Consider the following 15,974-nt stretch of genomic DNA (forward strand, 5'->3'; position numbering starts at 1 on the left):
AATTTGCAAACACTCTTTGGGTGCGTGTTAAACAACATTCCCTCTGTTCCACGTTAAGTGAACATCCGACACTGCGAGTAACGTAAACCAAGCGTGTCTTCAAGTGAAAACATGGCGGAGCCTTGTGAAAATGCGAGCCCATTCGAAAACCTTGAAACGCTGGAAAAAATGGTGAATAACCTGGCTAAAGACTTTATTCCAGGTTATGCCGATTCAGTTAAAAACACTGACACGATACCCTAAATTCTAACATCACTCAGCTAATGAGTGACGCTGAAATCAAAAACCTAGAGGATACATCCCTCGTTCAAACACTCGGGTCCCTAGTTTTGAACCTCGTGTCACAGTTAAAGCACAGCGAATTTGACCAGTTTAAACAGCTTGAGGCTAAAGACAAAAGGGAAGTTGAGTTGACAGCACAGCTGGAAGCAACCAATCATCGGTTGACCACTGTTGTAGCTGAGCCTGTGGATGTTGAAGCACAGCAGGACAAAGCCGAAGCTTGTGCCCCAGGCTTACTTGATGACTCTGACAACGATGCACCTACCAAAGATCCTGACCTGAATTGACTCAGACACTCACTTAGTATGAGAACAAAGATCGCGAACAAGAAAAATTATTAAGTGCCGCCGCCACGGATATGACCAGATTAAGATGTGAGTTAACTGAAGTGGCTGACCGACCCTCCCGAGAAGCAATTGCGACGGGTCTAGGCGGACCACCAGTGCGACCGCTTGTTGTTAGATCAAGCGTCCAACGATGTAACTCGCCTTAAACAACAAGTAAAAACACAAAGAGAAGAGCGCACTGCAGAAATGGACCTCTCATTTGACCTGAGAAACAAACTGAAAATGGCCAAGATTAATTTAAGACATGTCAACAATGTCAACAAGACCAGGAGGCGGAGTTATTGCAGGTAAAGCGTGGGCTGCAGCTCGCACGGCAGTTAAATGCCGCCCATGGAACTCCCTTATACGGAAAGCATTCTTTCACAAGACATCCTGGTCGAGCGCGGCAGCACCACCCCTTAAACCATCGCCAGTGGTGGGGCAAGAACCCACTTGGGAGGCCACACCTGTGACCCGTGTTTTCAGGGGTCCTGTGCCACAAACACCAGCACCCCCACAAGCCCCGGTGCCACCGGCTGCCGTCCCCTTCAACAGCGGTCCCACGCCCACTCCCCAACTGAGAGTGCACATGAGTGTGACCTGGAAAGATTTGGACAAATTAGCATGCAACATTCAAAAGTTTTAACCTGAATCACATAATACCTCAGAATACATTAGAGACATTGACTACCACCTACAAAGGTTGCCAGTGACTACACTCGATGACAAACTCTACCTTATCAAGATCACTTCTAGTCGAGCAGTCAATCGACTAATCAATTGACAACCTGCTCATATATCTTAGCCAATCCAGAAGCTTTACGCCAAGCGATGGTCCTGGAATTTCACGGCCCACAGGCCGCAGCCGGAATGGTGGCCACCCTGTCCATTAAACAAGGGAGACAAGAGTCCCCTCAGATCCATTACTGCTGCTTGCGGATTTCTTAATGAACCTGGCATGGAAGAAAATCAAGACTTCAAAATGCTTTTTTTTAGAAAATCTACACCCAAACCTCAAATGCTATCTAGGGTTGGGCTTGTGCCTTCAGATGCGGACCAGTTCACAGCTACGCGACTTGGCCACTAAAGGCTTCGCAAAGCTAAAACGTTAAAATACGAAACCAACAGATGCGGATGTTATAAGCTGGGACCCACCCAATGAACTTGAGGGTGCCTCCCGCAAATCCTCTAATGAGGCCCCGCGGCAGTCCGGCAAACCAGAGCCCAACAACGATAATGGGGGTGTTAACACACCAAATCGGTCTCGGGCCTCTCAAAACAATAATTTGAGTCGAAAACACCATAATGACCGCGAAAATACACCACGGGAGGAGCACAACTCTCGCACCAGTCCGTCTAACATAACAAACTCAAGCATCAAAAGACTCCGGCAAGTCCTCCTCGCAAGGCCCAGCTTGTGAGCCGTGGCGCAAAAGCTCCTAAGCATGCTCCATGACTTAGCAAAAGATAAGTCAGACCAACCGCCGGAATCCCATCATCGTGACCCCATTGCTCAGACGCCTGATAAGTCCGTTCTACTACTCAGACTGGACCAGGATTTGCCCTCTGACTCCCATGAACATCCTTTGCCTGACGTTCCTACTCTGGTACGACAACTTCTTGGTGACCTCACCACTAAAGGTGATTCAAACAGGTTCCACCTGGGGACAAAACTTGAACAAATACTAGAAAACGATAAATTTGTTGACCCTGGTGTGGACATGACACTCATGTCCACTCATGCTGCTCAACCAACTTCAGCCCAGGTTGCAAACCAAAAATAGGGATCTCTGTCTCCAACATTGCTCCACAAACATTCAGGCATTTACGTTAACTAACATGCATTTGGTGTACATTGGACCATACCAATTGGTCCACCCGGTCTACGTATCTCCTGTGGAAGCAGTCCCTCTGCTCCTTGGTCAGGACCTGCTGGACCACTTTGCACCCCTGATCGATTACAGTCAACGCAAAATCTTGGCGCAGGTGCAGCGGCCCCAGCCACTTACACCACAGCCCAAATCACCCGCCTACTGCTACGCTCTAGGCCTGTCAGATGCATCAGGTGACCTTGATCTGAATGCACATGACCAAGTCTATGACCTGTCAAAAGGGGGGACTGAGCTTACTGTTCCTGAAGCAACCACAACACGTCACTCTCGGGACACCTACCTTCCCCTCTGCCTAGTGGAACTACCCACTCGGGGCTCACAACACAGCCCCTCCTTTGATGCAACCGTTTGCTAACTCAGACGCAAATCGTGGACGCTGTCCGCACTACGTGCTCGAACATGACACCTGATGACCAATCCCAGACGGTGGTCAATCTTGTCGATCCTGAAGGCTCACTATGCCTATTTCATGATGACTTTCTTCCCACACAGCCCACCCGTGAAATACAATTGCACTGGTGTCAACAAGTCGACTTTGTCATGGCATTGGCTTTGGCCTTCTTTTTATCTACTTTGTTTTACTTTCACTCCATTACCCATCCGCTGACATTGGTGTTCTTGTGGCTCAACCTATCCACCACTCTCTTTGTGTCGTCCAGCTGCATGCTTTGCTTCCTTGCCGCCATCTACAGCCGTGTCCATACGCGACTGGCTCTAGTCATGGTCGGTCTTCTTTGTGCCTCCGTGGAGCACACTGCGCCGACACTTGTGGTTCCGCGTAGCAAAAGGGGGGTCATAACATCAAACGCCCATGACACACAAGGCACATGCCAAAGTGGGGCTGAAACACGGAAACTGAACCAACCAGGACTGCTAGCGAGAAATTGTTACGCTCACACCTATCAAGTGCTCTCCCCAAGATGCAGTCATCCACACCATGCTTGACAGTACACACATGCTCAAACAACTAGGAAAGTTTACTGTGACTCAATCTAGCCACAGTGAGACCTCCAAATGCGCAAAGCGATTTGTGATAGACCTGCTTTTAGCTGCTGCCTTGACTGGAACCCTATTCAGCATAGGAACCTCTGACCTTAATGCCATGATTTTGAACACTGTAAAGGAATGTGGGGAACCTAGCACGAAGATATCCACCAACCATGGCAAAACAATTCCTTAATCTACGGGTTCAGCGAAACGCGAAGCATTGTCCATATACAGAAGTCAAGCATGAATTGTGTGTGTTTGGGTCAAGGTATTAACCTTTATTTTATTCAAAGAACTCACAACTTATTTTATTGTATCGCGTTCACATTTCAAGACTGATTTAATGAGGTTTTTGATCAAATAATAAAATATCTCAATAACCTAAAATTGTGACGTGGTGCCCCTAGAGGCGAGCGTGAGTAATGCAGGAGTCTCGGTCGCTATCTTACAAGTGACACCCATTTTCGCTACAGGGCAAAGCATCCCAGGCTTTACATCCCCAGGTCCTTCATTGCCTTCTTCATATTGCTGGCGTTCTCACGAAGAATGACATGTACCTTTAATAATAATAATAATAATAATCGGAGCTTGGCATTTTACTAAAAATTGAGCATCTGTTATTCATCATCCATCTGCAGCGTGGATACCCTTCCGTTGTCTGTCATTACCCTTTTTTTCCTCGGGGGAAAAAAATAGTACCCATCTATAGGCCGGTCCGTGTCTAATTTTAAACGGCCGAACCGTCAGCGAGTCAGACAGAATTTTCACTTAACATGAGGTCTTGAAAGAAAAAGACAACAAACAGCGGAGACCGCCGAGTCCAGCCCATGTTAGCTTGACTGCTACTAACTCCATGAGCCAACGAGAGCATCACTAATGGAGGAGTTGAGGAAACTCCGAAAAGAAACCAAGAGGGCCGCAACCAAACTAAAATGTGTCCCTCGAAAGGCTGGAACATGTAATGGCGAACATAAAACAACAAATAGGCGAACAAGAAAAGAGGATTCACGCCTTGGAGCATAGACGTCAAACTCGGGTCCTCAAGGGCCACTTTCCTGCATGTTTTCAATCTCTCCTTGCTGCAACATACCTGATTTAAATGATCAGTTCATCAGCAAGCTTTGAAGGAGCCTGATATTATCCTTGATCATTTGAAACAGGTGTTTTGCAGCAGGGAGGATTGGAAAACATGCAGGAAAGCTGCCCTCCAGGACGGGAGCTTGACACCTGTGCGTTAGAGGAAAGAATGAACATAATTGAAGATGTGGCAATATGCCAGCAGAGGGCCCTACGATACATGCTTCACTGCAACATTGAACTCTGGGCAGCATATCACGACCTTCAAAATAGACTGAGACGAAATAATATCTGGCTCTTGTAGATACCTGAGGAAAGTGAGCAGAGGAATGTGGCTTTGAAAGATTTACTACACAAATTGCTGAAATTACCACTGGAGTTGGATGTTCGGATTTAGAGGGCACATCGCTCACTCCAATCTAAACCTAAAGATCCAGCAGCACCTCCGAGGTCAATTATCGTGAGATTTTTGGATGTGAGAGTAAAAGAAGCGGTCATAAGGCAAGCATGGAGCCAGGGAAACATCTTCTTTCAAGACATGAGAATCTTATTTTGATCAAAATTACTCGCGCAAGAGTTCGTAAAGTCATAAAAAAAACTCAAAAAGAAAGATGTGCAAGCATCTTGCAAGCCAACTTCGCTGGGTGCAAAATGTACCCAGCGAAGTTGAAACTCAAGCTGAAGATGGGGATGATCTTCTCCACACTGTTGAGTGCTGCAGCGACGTTTAAGGACCTGGGTAGAGAGGTGCGCTGTGGAGAAAAGGATAACATTGAAGAAGAGTTGATGGAAGGATGGCGAAGTAACACAAAGAGGAAGAGGCTGTGGGCATTGTCATCGGCAGACCTCAAGGCATTTTTACTTGAGGAAGACTGATCATCTCCGAGTCCCAAGGTAGCCAAGGTGTTTGAAGTGTAAGGGTCGAACCAGATTTGTTTAAAAATAACAAAACAATAGGGGTAATGTTAAGTCACTGTTGTAATGTTACATGTTGTCACTAAAAATATAAATTCAGAAGTATGTTACGTCCGGATTGAGGTCGGTTAAGAATGCCATTTTTTTACTATTTCCTTACTGTGAGTAGTTTACATTTGTTTAGGCTTTTCTCACATTTAGGTGTAATAATGTTTTTTTCTTGCACTAGATGTGTATTTTCCCACTGAGTGGATTGGTCAGACCTCTCTGCCCCACTGATGTAGGGGGCCGAGCACAGTTTGGACTGAGTCTGAGGTGTGTTCTGTTGGGTGTTTGGAAGTTCGATTTAATGTTGTTAAAGTTGTTTGCTTTCTTTCTATACTGCCCTTGGCATAGTTTTTTTTGTTTTTGTTGATTATAGATTTTTTTTAAATGCGTACAATTATGCAAAACTTTGCCTTTCAAATATATATCTTTATGCATGTAGAAGTACAATTTGACACAACTTGGAGACAATGACATTATTAAATCTAGTTAGTTACAATATAAAAGGAATAATCAACCCAATTAAAGGAAAAAAAGATTTTAGGGCAGTTGAAGTCGATGCGATGTTTTGTGGCTTTGATCCAAGAAACACATTTTTCTGAGCTGGAAAATGTAAAATTAAGGAGGGAGTAGGTGGATCAAGTTTAGATTGCATCATATGGGAAGAACAAAAAAAGAGGAGTAGCAAATTCCCTTTAATAAATCTGTATATCATACTAATGAAAAAACCTTTCAAGACACAGAGGGCTATTATGTGATGGTGGTTGAAACGATTGCAGGACAGAAAATAACTATCCTTAATGTAAATGCACCAAATATTGACCACACTTTATCAAAAAAAATTGAGCTTTTTGTTGGAGGAGATTTCAATTGTGAGCTAAATAACAAATTGGACACATTACCTACAACAACAAAAACCCCAATCTAGAATGTCAAAAACTTTATTACATGTAATGGGAAAGTTGGGTTTGGTGGATGTCTGGTGGCATTTCCATCCAAGAGATAAAGATTTCACATTCATGTCATAAGTGCATGGAAGTTACTCACGAATAGACTACTTTTTAATTTCAAAACACCATACATACAGGGTAAGAAGCAGTACAATAGGATCAATAATAATTTCAGATCATATTCCACTTAATATAAATTAAGGTAAAGGCTGATAGTATTTTAAATATTGTACACTTAATGTTTCTTTACGAACTGATGTTATTATACAACAGGAAATTCGATTGGCCCTGGCTGAGTATATTGCCATAAATGGCAATGACACTGTTTCCCCCTCAGTGCTATGTGATGTGGGAAAGGCCACATTAGAGGGAAGATTATATCACTAAGATCATGATTTAAGAAACAGAGGCTAGTTAAACAACTTGAATTAGGGTATGAAATTAAGCAATTGGAGAAGGAACATAAAATGAATAACAAAGAGGAGACACTCAAAACGTTGGAGTTAGATTGAAATTTGATGAGATGTTGACATATAAAGCCGAGGAGGCCCTCAGGTTTTTAAATAGAAAATATTATGAAATGGGAAATAAGGCAAGTAGATTACTGTCCTTCCAAATGTAAAAGGCACAATTTAATCGGATAGTCCGAAAAATCAGTCACCCAGAAAATAATCAGATTGAGATACATCCACAAGAAATATCACAGGCATTTGCGAAATATTATGAACAACTGTATAAGGGTGTGGCCCAAGAATCTAAGACAGATGGCACAGATTTCTAAATCCCCTGAAAATGACTAGATTGATAGACAAGGAAGCAACAGAATTAGTAGAGCCAATTAGTGAAGGTGAGATTAAAGTTGCCATCACTAAATTAAAAAACAATAATACGCCAGGAATTGATGGTTTTGGAGGAGAAGATTATAAAACCTTTGAGAGTGACCTCACACCTCTGTTGTGTAAAGTGTACAATTATGTCTTGAAGTGAGGAGATCCACCGGACTCACGTTCAGCAGCAATTATCATAGTTGTGCAAAAAAGGGAAGGATCCCTTGCAATGTTCCAGTTATCGTCCCATACGTATATTGTCTGTCGATTATAAGATATTAACATCAATCATAGCAGCTAGAATAAAAAAATACATAAAGAAGTTAATCAAACCTAATCAAACAGGATTTATTATGGGGCGCCAATGAACAAATAACATAAGGAGAGCACTAAATATACAGTCAATAGCAACAAAAGATGCAGAATCTTCAATGCTCCTCAGCCTGGATGCCGAAAAGGTGTTCGATAGGGTGGACCGAGGTATACACTATTAAAAATAGGCTTCAGAGAAAGATTTACTGACTGGATAGATATGATTTACAAAGACCCTAAATTAAAAGTGGAGAGGGATGTGAGACAGGGGGACTCGCTGTCACCAATCCTTTTTGCAATCAGTGTTGAACCTTTGGCAGAGGTTATAAGGAAAAATGACAAGATACAGGGAGGAAGATACATCCTTGTTGTCATTACTACCAAGCTTGGTCACCATGCCAAGCCGAACCTCGTCAGCACGCCAAACCAAGCAACATCACAACGCCAAGCCAGCTCTCGCACGCCAAGGCTCCACGCCAAGCCGAACCTCGTCATCACCCCAAGCATCACTATCCGGTCAATTGCATTTCAGTTTATTTCATTTCATTTCATTTTATTAAAATCTCATAAATTGTCCTCCTGGCTCGCTCGCTCGCATTTGAGTCCTCCCCATCTTACATCATGCATGCATGTGACAGAATGACCCGACCAACACTGGACCCAGCCAAAGGTGGGCGCCGACCTGCTGTCTACCCCACTCAGCCTACTGACCACTCCCAGTCCCTTAATGATGATTTTTCATCTTCCTCCATGTCCACCTTCCTCTTGTCGTTCCTCCACAGTGTTTTTTGTCAACAGCCTAGTTTTACACCCCATGTTTCTGCAGACTCCAATTTTGATTTAGGACCTGACCCAGACACTAATTTTTGTTTCCCATCACCCAGTCAGCTTTTGAAACATACTTTTTCCAGATGAGTCCGTCCCTGAATCCCACTCATCAAACCCTTACTTGGGCACTCAATTGGCCATCTACCGTGGGCCTCCACTGGGTGGCCAGCGATGGCACCCAGGTAATGGTTCCAGTCCTTTTTGTCAGCACAGCTCTCTTCTGTACCCTGAGTCACCTCATTCACTATCATCTTCGTCAAACTTTTTCATTGCTATCTTCATCACTTTGTTCACTGCCACCTTCTTCACCTCGGCAACCACCTGCTTCCGCAGCTCGTAACAAACCACAATTTTTTTGCAATTCACCCCATCAAATACCCATCAAATACCCATCAAATACCGCTAGATTCGGCCCCCTGTGTTTCTTGTTCTCCCCAACCTCTGTGGTGGCAGGCGGAGGTGCACCCCCCAATCCCGTGCCGACTCCTTGCCAGTGTCAAGTCCCCGTGCCGGATCCTCGCTAGGCCCCGTGCCGGCTCCTTGCCAGGCAGTGCAAGTCCCTGTGACTGCGCCGGCTCCTCGGCAGCTGCAAGTCCCCATGACCTGCGCCGGCCCCTCGGCAGCTGCAGCCCACTGCGCTGTCTCCTTGGCAGAAGCATCCCCCTGAGCCGACTCCTCGGCAGATGCAGCCGCTTGCGCCGACTCCTCGGCAGATACAGCCCCCTGCTGAGTTATCTGTTCAGCCAAGCCTCGTCACCATGCCAAGCCAAGCCTCATCACCACGGTGAGCTGAACCTTGTCACCACGCCAAACCAAGCCCCGTCACCACGCCAAGCCAGGTCTCCCACGCCAAGCCAAACCTCGTCATGATGTGCTGGGGTTGGGAAATGTGAACCGTGAAGTGGCGAGGGATTATACGGTGAGCATAATGGTGAGGAATTTTAAATAATTCGTTTTAGTTCATATTCCGAAATATGTCTGTATGTGAAAAAATTGGTCCGTGGTACAAAAATAATTGAGAACTGCAGTACTGTGCAGAAAAATCAAATAAATATCAAACAAGTCCTCAATTTTCAAAATAACACTGTAACATAACAAATGGAAAACGTGAATCTATGAATACTTTTCAAATGTGTATGATTATCTCTTGAGAGGTTAGTATACGGTATAAGAATGAAATGTGCCCATCCTTGCTCACAAAAACTTTGGGCTGGGTCTTTACTTGCCCTAGCATCACATAATAGTCAGAATTATGTGAATCAGTACAGTGGTGCTATATAACATATTAATCCAAGAATACAAGATGAATTATCACCTGACAGGTGTCTGTTCCTCCACCCAAGTATCCTGCACAGATCATCCATGGTGAGATGAAGTCCTGGTAAACCTGTGGCTGGTTGCAGGTCTTTGTGGAGAGGAGGGGCACCATGGCAGAATGCAAAACCACACTGGTCTCCCCTTTAAAAGACATGGCACATTTGAAATATGTACAATAATAAATATTTGTTTGTACATTAATTTTTTTTCTCCATCCAATTAGATTTGTAAGGTTCACCTTTATCCTCCGTTGCTCCCCATCCGGAGATCCAGCACATGGTACCCTCATCAAATTCTTCCCCATAATTAGGCAGGCAGATGGGCTCCACAAAACCTAAAGGAGAGGGGAATGCATCATCTTTAGTTTTATGATATTAGACATTTCAGATGCAGTGAATATGAAAAGTCTACACACTGATGTTCTATCATGTTTATGTAATCTAAAAATGACACCAATATTGATCATTTCAAAACTTTAGTTCCACAGTTGTGACCTACAGTATAAACTGCACAATTCAATTGAGTTCAAAATAAAATCTTATCTAAAGGGGAAGTAAAAATACCATAAATAATGTGGTTGCACAAGTGGGCACCCCCTGTTATAAATGGGATGTTTTACTGTTGATATGGTGTTCATTTGGAGATGAGCAGTCATGTTTGGGGAAAAACCTAACTTTTGGAAATATGGCTAAAAAGTTTCAACCTGTTTTCATTGGTCCAAAACAAAATCTACCATACACGTGGGTAAATTTGTTATGGTACAATAAGACAAACATTGGCAGCTTCACGCTTTGGGACTGGTTTTCTTCATCTGGAAGTGGGGACTTAGACAAAGGTGGAAAAAAAAAATACACAGCTCAAAGTAGAAGTCTGTACTTGCAAAAAATATTCAGGCTTCTGCTGGAAGGCAGAAAAAAAGTAATGGAAACCTATAAGTACATCTGAAATTAATTTGGGTAAACCAGGGGAACTTTAGGCCACTCTGCAATAGCTTGCTGCTCCACTGCTTACCGCTGAAGGGCACAGATGTTCCACCCCCAGCGCAACGCCTGAAGTTTCCGAAAAGGAGGAGGCTATCCAAATGTACAGTGGATACTACACCGAAATTGGAACTATTCATTGATCACTACGTCTATGACAACAACCACCACCACAACACCACAAGCAAACGGAAGAAAAAAGATTAATCTACAGCAAGGGGTCACTAACTCCGGTCCTCGAGGGCACCTGTCCTGCAGGTTTTCAATCTCTCCCTGCTGTAACACACCTGTTAAAATGATCAGGATCGTTATCAGGCTTCTTAAGAGCTTGCTGAGGAGCTGATCATTTGAATCAGCCACCTAGAGTAGGAAAACAAAATAGAGTACCAGCCCGTTGGACCTAGGCCTACGAAAAGTGGCAGGCACGTGTAGCACCCCGAGACGTACAAAAAAGTCCATTGCAGCTATAGTCTAAAGTGTACAGGAAGTGAGCTATGATTTTTGAATGTCCAATTTTGGACCATTTTTGCACATTTACAGGGTGCATACTTTTGCATCTATGTCCCAGAGGATTATTCCAATTGACTTCAAACTTCGGATATATTATCTTAAGACCTGGGGCAAGAACTGGGAAAATATTTTTGAGTTTTGGATAAACTATATGACAGGGGCGGGGCCTCAAATTTGGCATACATTTTTCCCTTCGCCCTTTCAGGAGAAAAACCTTAAATAACTCCCCTACACGTGCTCCAAAAAATCCCAAACTTCACCTGAAAACATCTATATGATAATATTCTGTTATTTTAATGCACTGCTCGGAGCTCGTTGAGCGAATCCAACTAAAAATTTGACAGTAAAGCCTCAAGACTTTGGTCTTGCTCTACGCCGAATCTTGTGACTTTTCGGCTAAGGGCGTGGCCTTGACGGTGCCGCAAATTCTGATTATTCAATGTGACAATAAATACAGTTTTAACTTGACTCAGATCATCCAATCTTCTCAAAATGTTTAATATTTAAGAATAAGAATAAGATCCCACAGTGGGGAAATTTTCAGTGTTACAGCAGCAAAGATATATGTCACACAGAGACGGCGGCATAATGTAGCCGTTAATGTATAACATTAACAGAAAACATTCAGAATCATAAACCAATGTAAATATACACAGTAACCATGTGTATATACACATCAACATACATCTACAAATAAAGTATATTTGATGATAGCCAAGGGCCGAAGACATCTACGAACGTATTTTTCATCGTAGTGGTAGCGCCACCTTGTGGCTGAAGGAAAAACATGTTTTTTTTCTTTGATGCTTGCATCCTAGGAGGTTCACCGGGTCCATCTCATCTTTGCTCGGAAGAGTGTTTAGGCCTTCCTAATATTAAAATACAGAATGTGTGATTTTTCGTAAAAAAGTTGATGCCAGTCACTGATAGTGTAGTGGTACGCACGCCTGAGTTGTGTGCGGGCAGCGTGGGATCAATTCCCGCCCAGTGACAGTGTCTGTGTGTGCCCTGCTGGCAACCAGTTCGGGGTGTAGTCTGCTTTCGCCCATTGACGGCTGGGATAGGCTCCAGCAACTCCCCGCGACCCTGTATATGATAAGCGGTTTGGAAGATGACATGACAAGTTGTTGCCATGGCAACACGCAGTTCCCAAAAAAAACAACGCTCATTTTGAGGGTCTGAGCATACACGAAATCTCATGAAACTTTGCACGTACATCAGGCCTGGTGAAATCATCCATATCTTATATTCACATATTATATATTTATATTTTTTTGTGCAATTTGTAAAAAATGGTCCTCTAGCACCCCCTAGAAATAAAAAAAAAAATCTGCCCCAGTTGTACTTTTCACCTGGATCGACGAAAATTTGTAACATATATGTAACAGATCAAGGCCTACAAAAAAGTCTCTTGGAGGATATCCAGAGGGCAGCTCTGACGCACATTCCGCGAGAAAGGTTCTTTAGGAATCGGCGTAGTGCTTCCTGGAGGGATGTAGATCCGACCTATATTGATGCTATTGGCGCACCTCGAGGTGTTCCAGATGAGTATAAACTGGTTGATCAGATTGCAGCTGGTTGGGAGTCCATTTTTATTTGGATCACGCCGAATAAAAATGTTGACAGGATCAACTACCTCCACTACAATGTGCAGAAACTGGGTAACTATACCGAAGCAGGATTTCTTGCTATCAAAGAACAATTGGCAGCCACCTCTCTCATGGCGTTCCAGAACCGCATAGCGGTTGACATGCTCCTCGCGGAAAAGGGTGGGGTGTGCGCCATGCTTGGCGACCGGTGTTGTACATTCATACCTAACAACACGGCCCCGGAGGGGTCCCTCACCAGGGCCATCGATGGCCTCCGCGTTCTCAACCACAAGATGAAGGAGCACTCTGAAGTGGACACGTCTCTTTGGACGGAGTGGTAGGAAAGAACATTTGGTAGATTACAAGGACTTGGTTTCCTTTGTCCTGGTTTCTGTTGCTGTGTTTGCAGCTATCCTCACGTCTAAATATTGGATCTTATCAGGATCCTGTTTTTCAACAAACTTCCAATCCTTACATTGCATTTTATGAATTAAATTTACTACCTATTTTCCCCATTGTATAGACAATTTGGTCCAGCTTGCTAACACCTAGGGTGTTCTAAAAACTGGATTTTTATCAGTAGGACAGCAAATCAAATTTCCTGTTGTGGTCATTCTCACTACAACCTTTTCAGATGGAGAATTCTTACTTCTGCATCCACACCAGTCTGCTGTTCATTATCCTACTACATATACTACTAATTATACTATACTAATTATATGGAATAAAATACCTAGTGGTATTTTAATTCGCAATCACTCTGTTCACTTACACACTTCACACAGGGTTTCACAACCGATTTGCCCAAACATACCCACACCCAGAATTCAAGTGTCCACAGGCCTTCGCCATCCTTTATTATTATTATTATTATTATTATTATTATTGTTATTATTATTGTTATTTTCTTTTTTTAAGCTGGCCAGCAAAGTCATATTTTGTTATCCAAAGGTTTAAGTGTTGTATTTTGGAAGGACAGTGACGCTCCACAAATGTCCAATCTTTGCATGCGAGGTTTTGTTTAGGATCACTTTTATCACCGATTTTACTGTTAACTTTTCCCATTTTTTTTCATTTTTTTTTCCTAGAGTCAGTTTTATGACACCTAGGGTGTCCTATACTGACTTTTACCTTAAAACAGGGTGACAATCAACCCAGTGTGTTGCAATCCTCAAGCTTCTACCACAAGTGGCGGAGGATTCTTGCCTATTGCGTCCACACAAAGTTGTCACTTACAATCCTGTTTACATTCACTCACACAGTTTACACAGTCACACATTTAGCAGCGTTTTTCACGGAGTTTAAGTACGTACAGGACACCGTCGCCCTTACAGTTTTATAGACTTACTCTGTCTTTTAACTTGACATCGACTAGTATTCTCAAGGCTTACACAGTTTTAAAGACTTACTCTGTCTCTCAGTTTTATAGACTTACTCTGTCTCACAGTTTTATAGACTTACTCTGTCTTACAGTTTTATAGACTTACTCTGTCTCACAGTTTTATAGACTTACTCTGTCTTACTACTTTACCAGGGCAAGGTTTTTTTTTGCCAGCGCGCAATTCACTCATCCACGAGTGTCGTGAGTTTCCTACTCACCCAGAGATGTCTTCACTCCTCCGGCTTCCCGTCAGCCTTCAGTTCCCAGAAGTGGAGCCAAAAACCAGTCCCACAAAGGGTCTTAGAGCCGTGGCCACGGACTTTACCTGGAGGTTGACTCGACAGCTGGAAACCTTCCGGCATATAGGGATCCGGCTCGAAGGACCAATTTAATGTCAGGTTCACACCAAATGAGACATTCATAAACAATGCACACAATGAGGAGAGAAGACATTCCACAACAATCATTGTCTTTTTACTTGCAAGGAGAGCGCAGGGAAGTGTACGATTACAGTTCCTAAAACGCTCTGCCCGGCTCCTGCGCCCCCTTTCTTTTTATTATTCTTCGGTGTCCCTGATAACAAAGGTGTTCCAGCTCTACGGGAAAGGGGAGCGAAAGCAGCTGGAACACTATGAACTTGTATTGTCTATGTGAGTGTGTGTGTGTGTGTGTGTGTGTGTGTGTAATTAACATACATATGTGAAAGCAAAGCACACTAAGCAAGTTGGCCTAATGTTAAAAATCAAACACATGAATACTAAAATGCATTATTATTCTTACACATATGCTAAACCAAACAGGAAGTCCGCCATTTTGAATTAAGTTTAAAGTATGAATTTGCTCTGATTACAATAGGTGCTAGAACTTGACTCACATGATAATTTCTTCTAAAAAACTACTGACATTTGATAAACGTCGAATTCTGAAGACATCTCTGAACTTATTTTTCGTAGTGGTAAAGTACATGTATTATTCTTTCTTTGATCTTTTTCTACTTGCAGGTCGACCTCACAATTGCTCGAAAGACTCTGTAGACCAGGGGTGTCCAAACTCGGTCCTCAAGGGCCGGTGTCCTGCCTGTTTTCCATCTAGCCGAGCTGCAATGCACCTGTTTCAAAAGGTCATAATCGTTATCACGCTTCTTCAGACCTTTCTGATGAGCTGATCATTTAAATCAGGTGTGTTGCAGCAAGGAGAGCTGGAAAACGGGAAGAAAAGCGGCCCTTGTGGAACGGAGCTGGACACACCTGCTGTAGACCTTCCTTATGTTAAAATACGATATTTGTGATTTTTTGTTAAAAGCTGTCGCCACGGCAATGGTCAGTTCGTAAATAAATGTACGCTGATTTTGACGGTCTAAACATGCATGAAATCTCACGAAACTTTGCACACACATCAGGACTGGTGAAATCACCTTTTTTTTTGTTTTACATCGCCATTATTAAAAAAAAAAAATGGCTCGCTAACGCCCCCTAGAATTTTTTTAAAATCACCCCGCTTGTACTTTTCACCTATATCTACATAGATTTGGTGGTATATGTAACAGGTCAAGACCTACAATAAAGTCTCTTGGAGCCATGTGCTAAACCTAACAGGGTGTCCGCCATTTTCAATTTACTTTACAATTCGGCATCACATTGACTTTAAAAGCAGCTGTAATGTGATTCACATGATATCTCGTCAAAATTTCAAATCTTGTCAAGATTTCACAGATTTGATGAGAGTTTACACCTGAAGACATCTCCGAAATAACTTT

General features: G+C 43.1%; 1 protein-coding gene across 1 annotated transcript in view; it reads right to left on the reverse strand.

The window, feature by feature from the left end:
* The window catches only part of tmprss3a (transmembrane serine protease 3a), a 256,219-nt gene that overhangs the window by 54,989 nt on the left and 185,256 nt on the right, over positions 1-15,974 (reverse strand). The window contains exons 11-12 of the mRNA XM_086052254.1: positions 9,997-10,092; positions 9,757-9,899 (exon numbers count right to left, since the gene is read on the reverse strand). Coding sequence (XP_085908380.1) covers positions 9,757-9,899; positions 9,997-10,092 — 239 coding nt within the window. The remainder of the gene's footprint in view (positions 1-9,756; positions 9,900-9,996; positions 10,093-15,974) is intronic.

This window comes from Filicampus tigris, chromosome 14 (genome assembly GCF_054856515.1).
Source record: "Filicampus tigris isolate MCC_2025a chromosome 14, RoL_Ftig_1.0, whole genome shotgun sequence".
Classification (NCBI taxonomy): domain Eukaryota; kingdom Metazoa; phylum Chordata; class Actinopteri; order Syngnathiformes; family Syngnathidae; genus Filicampus; species Filicampus tigris.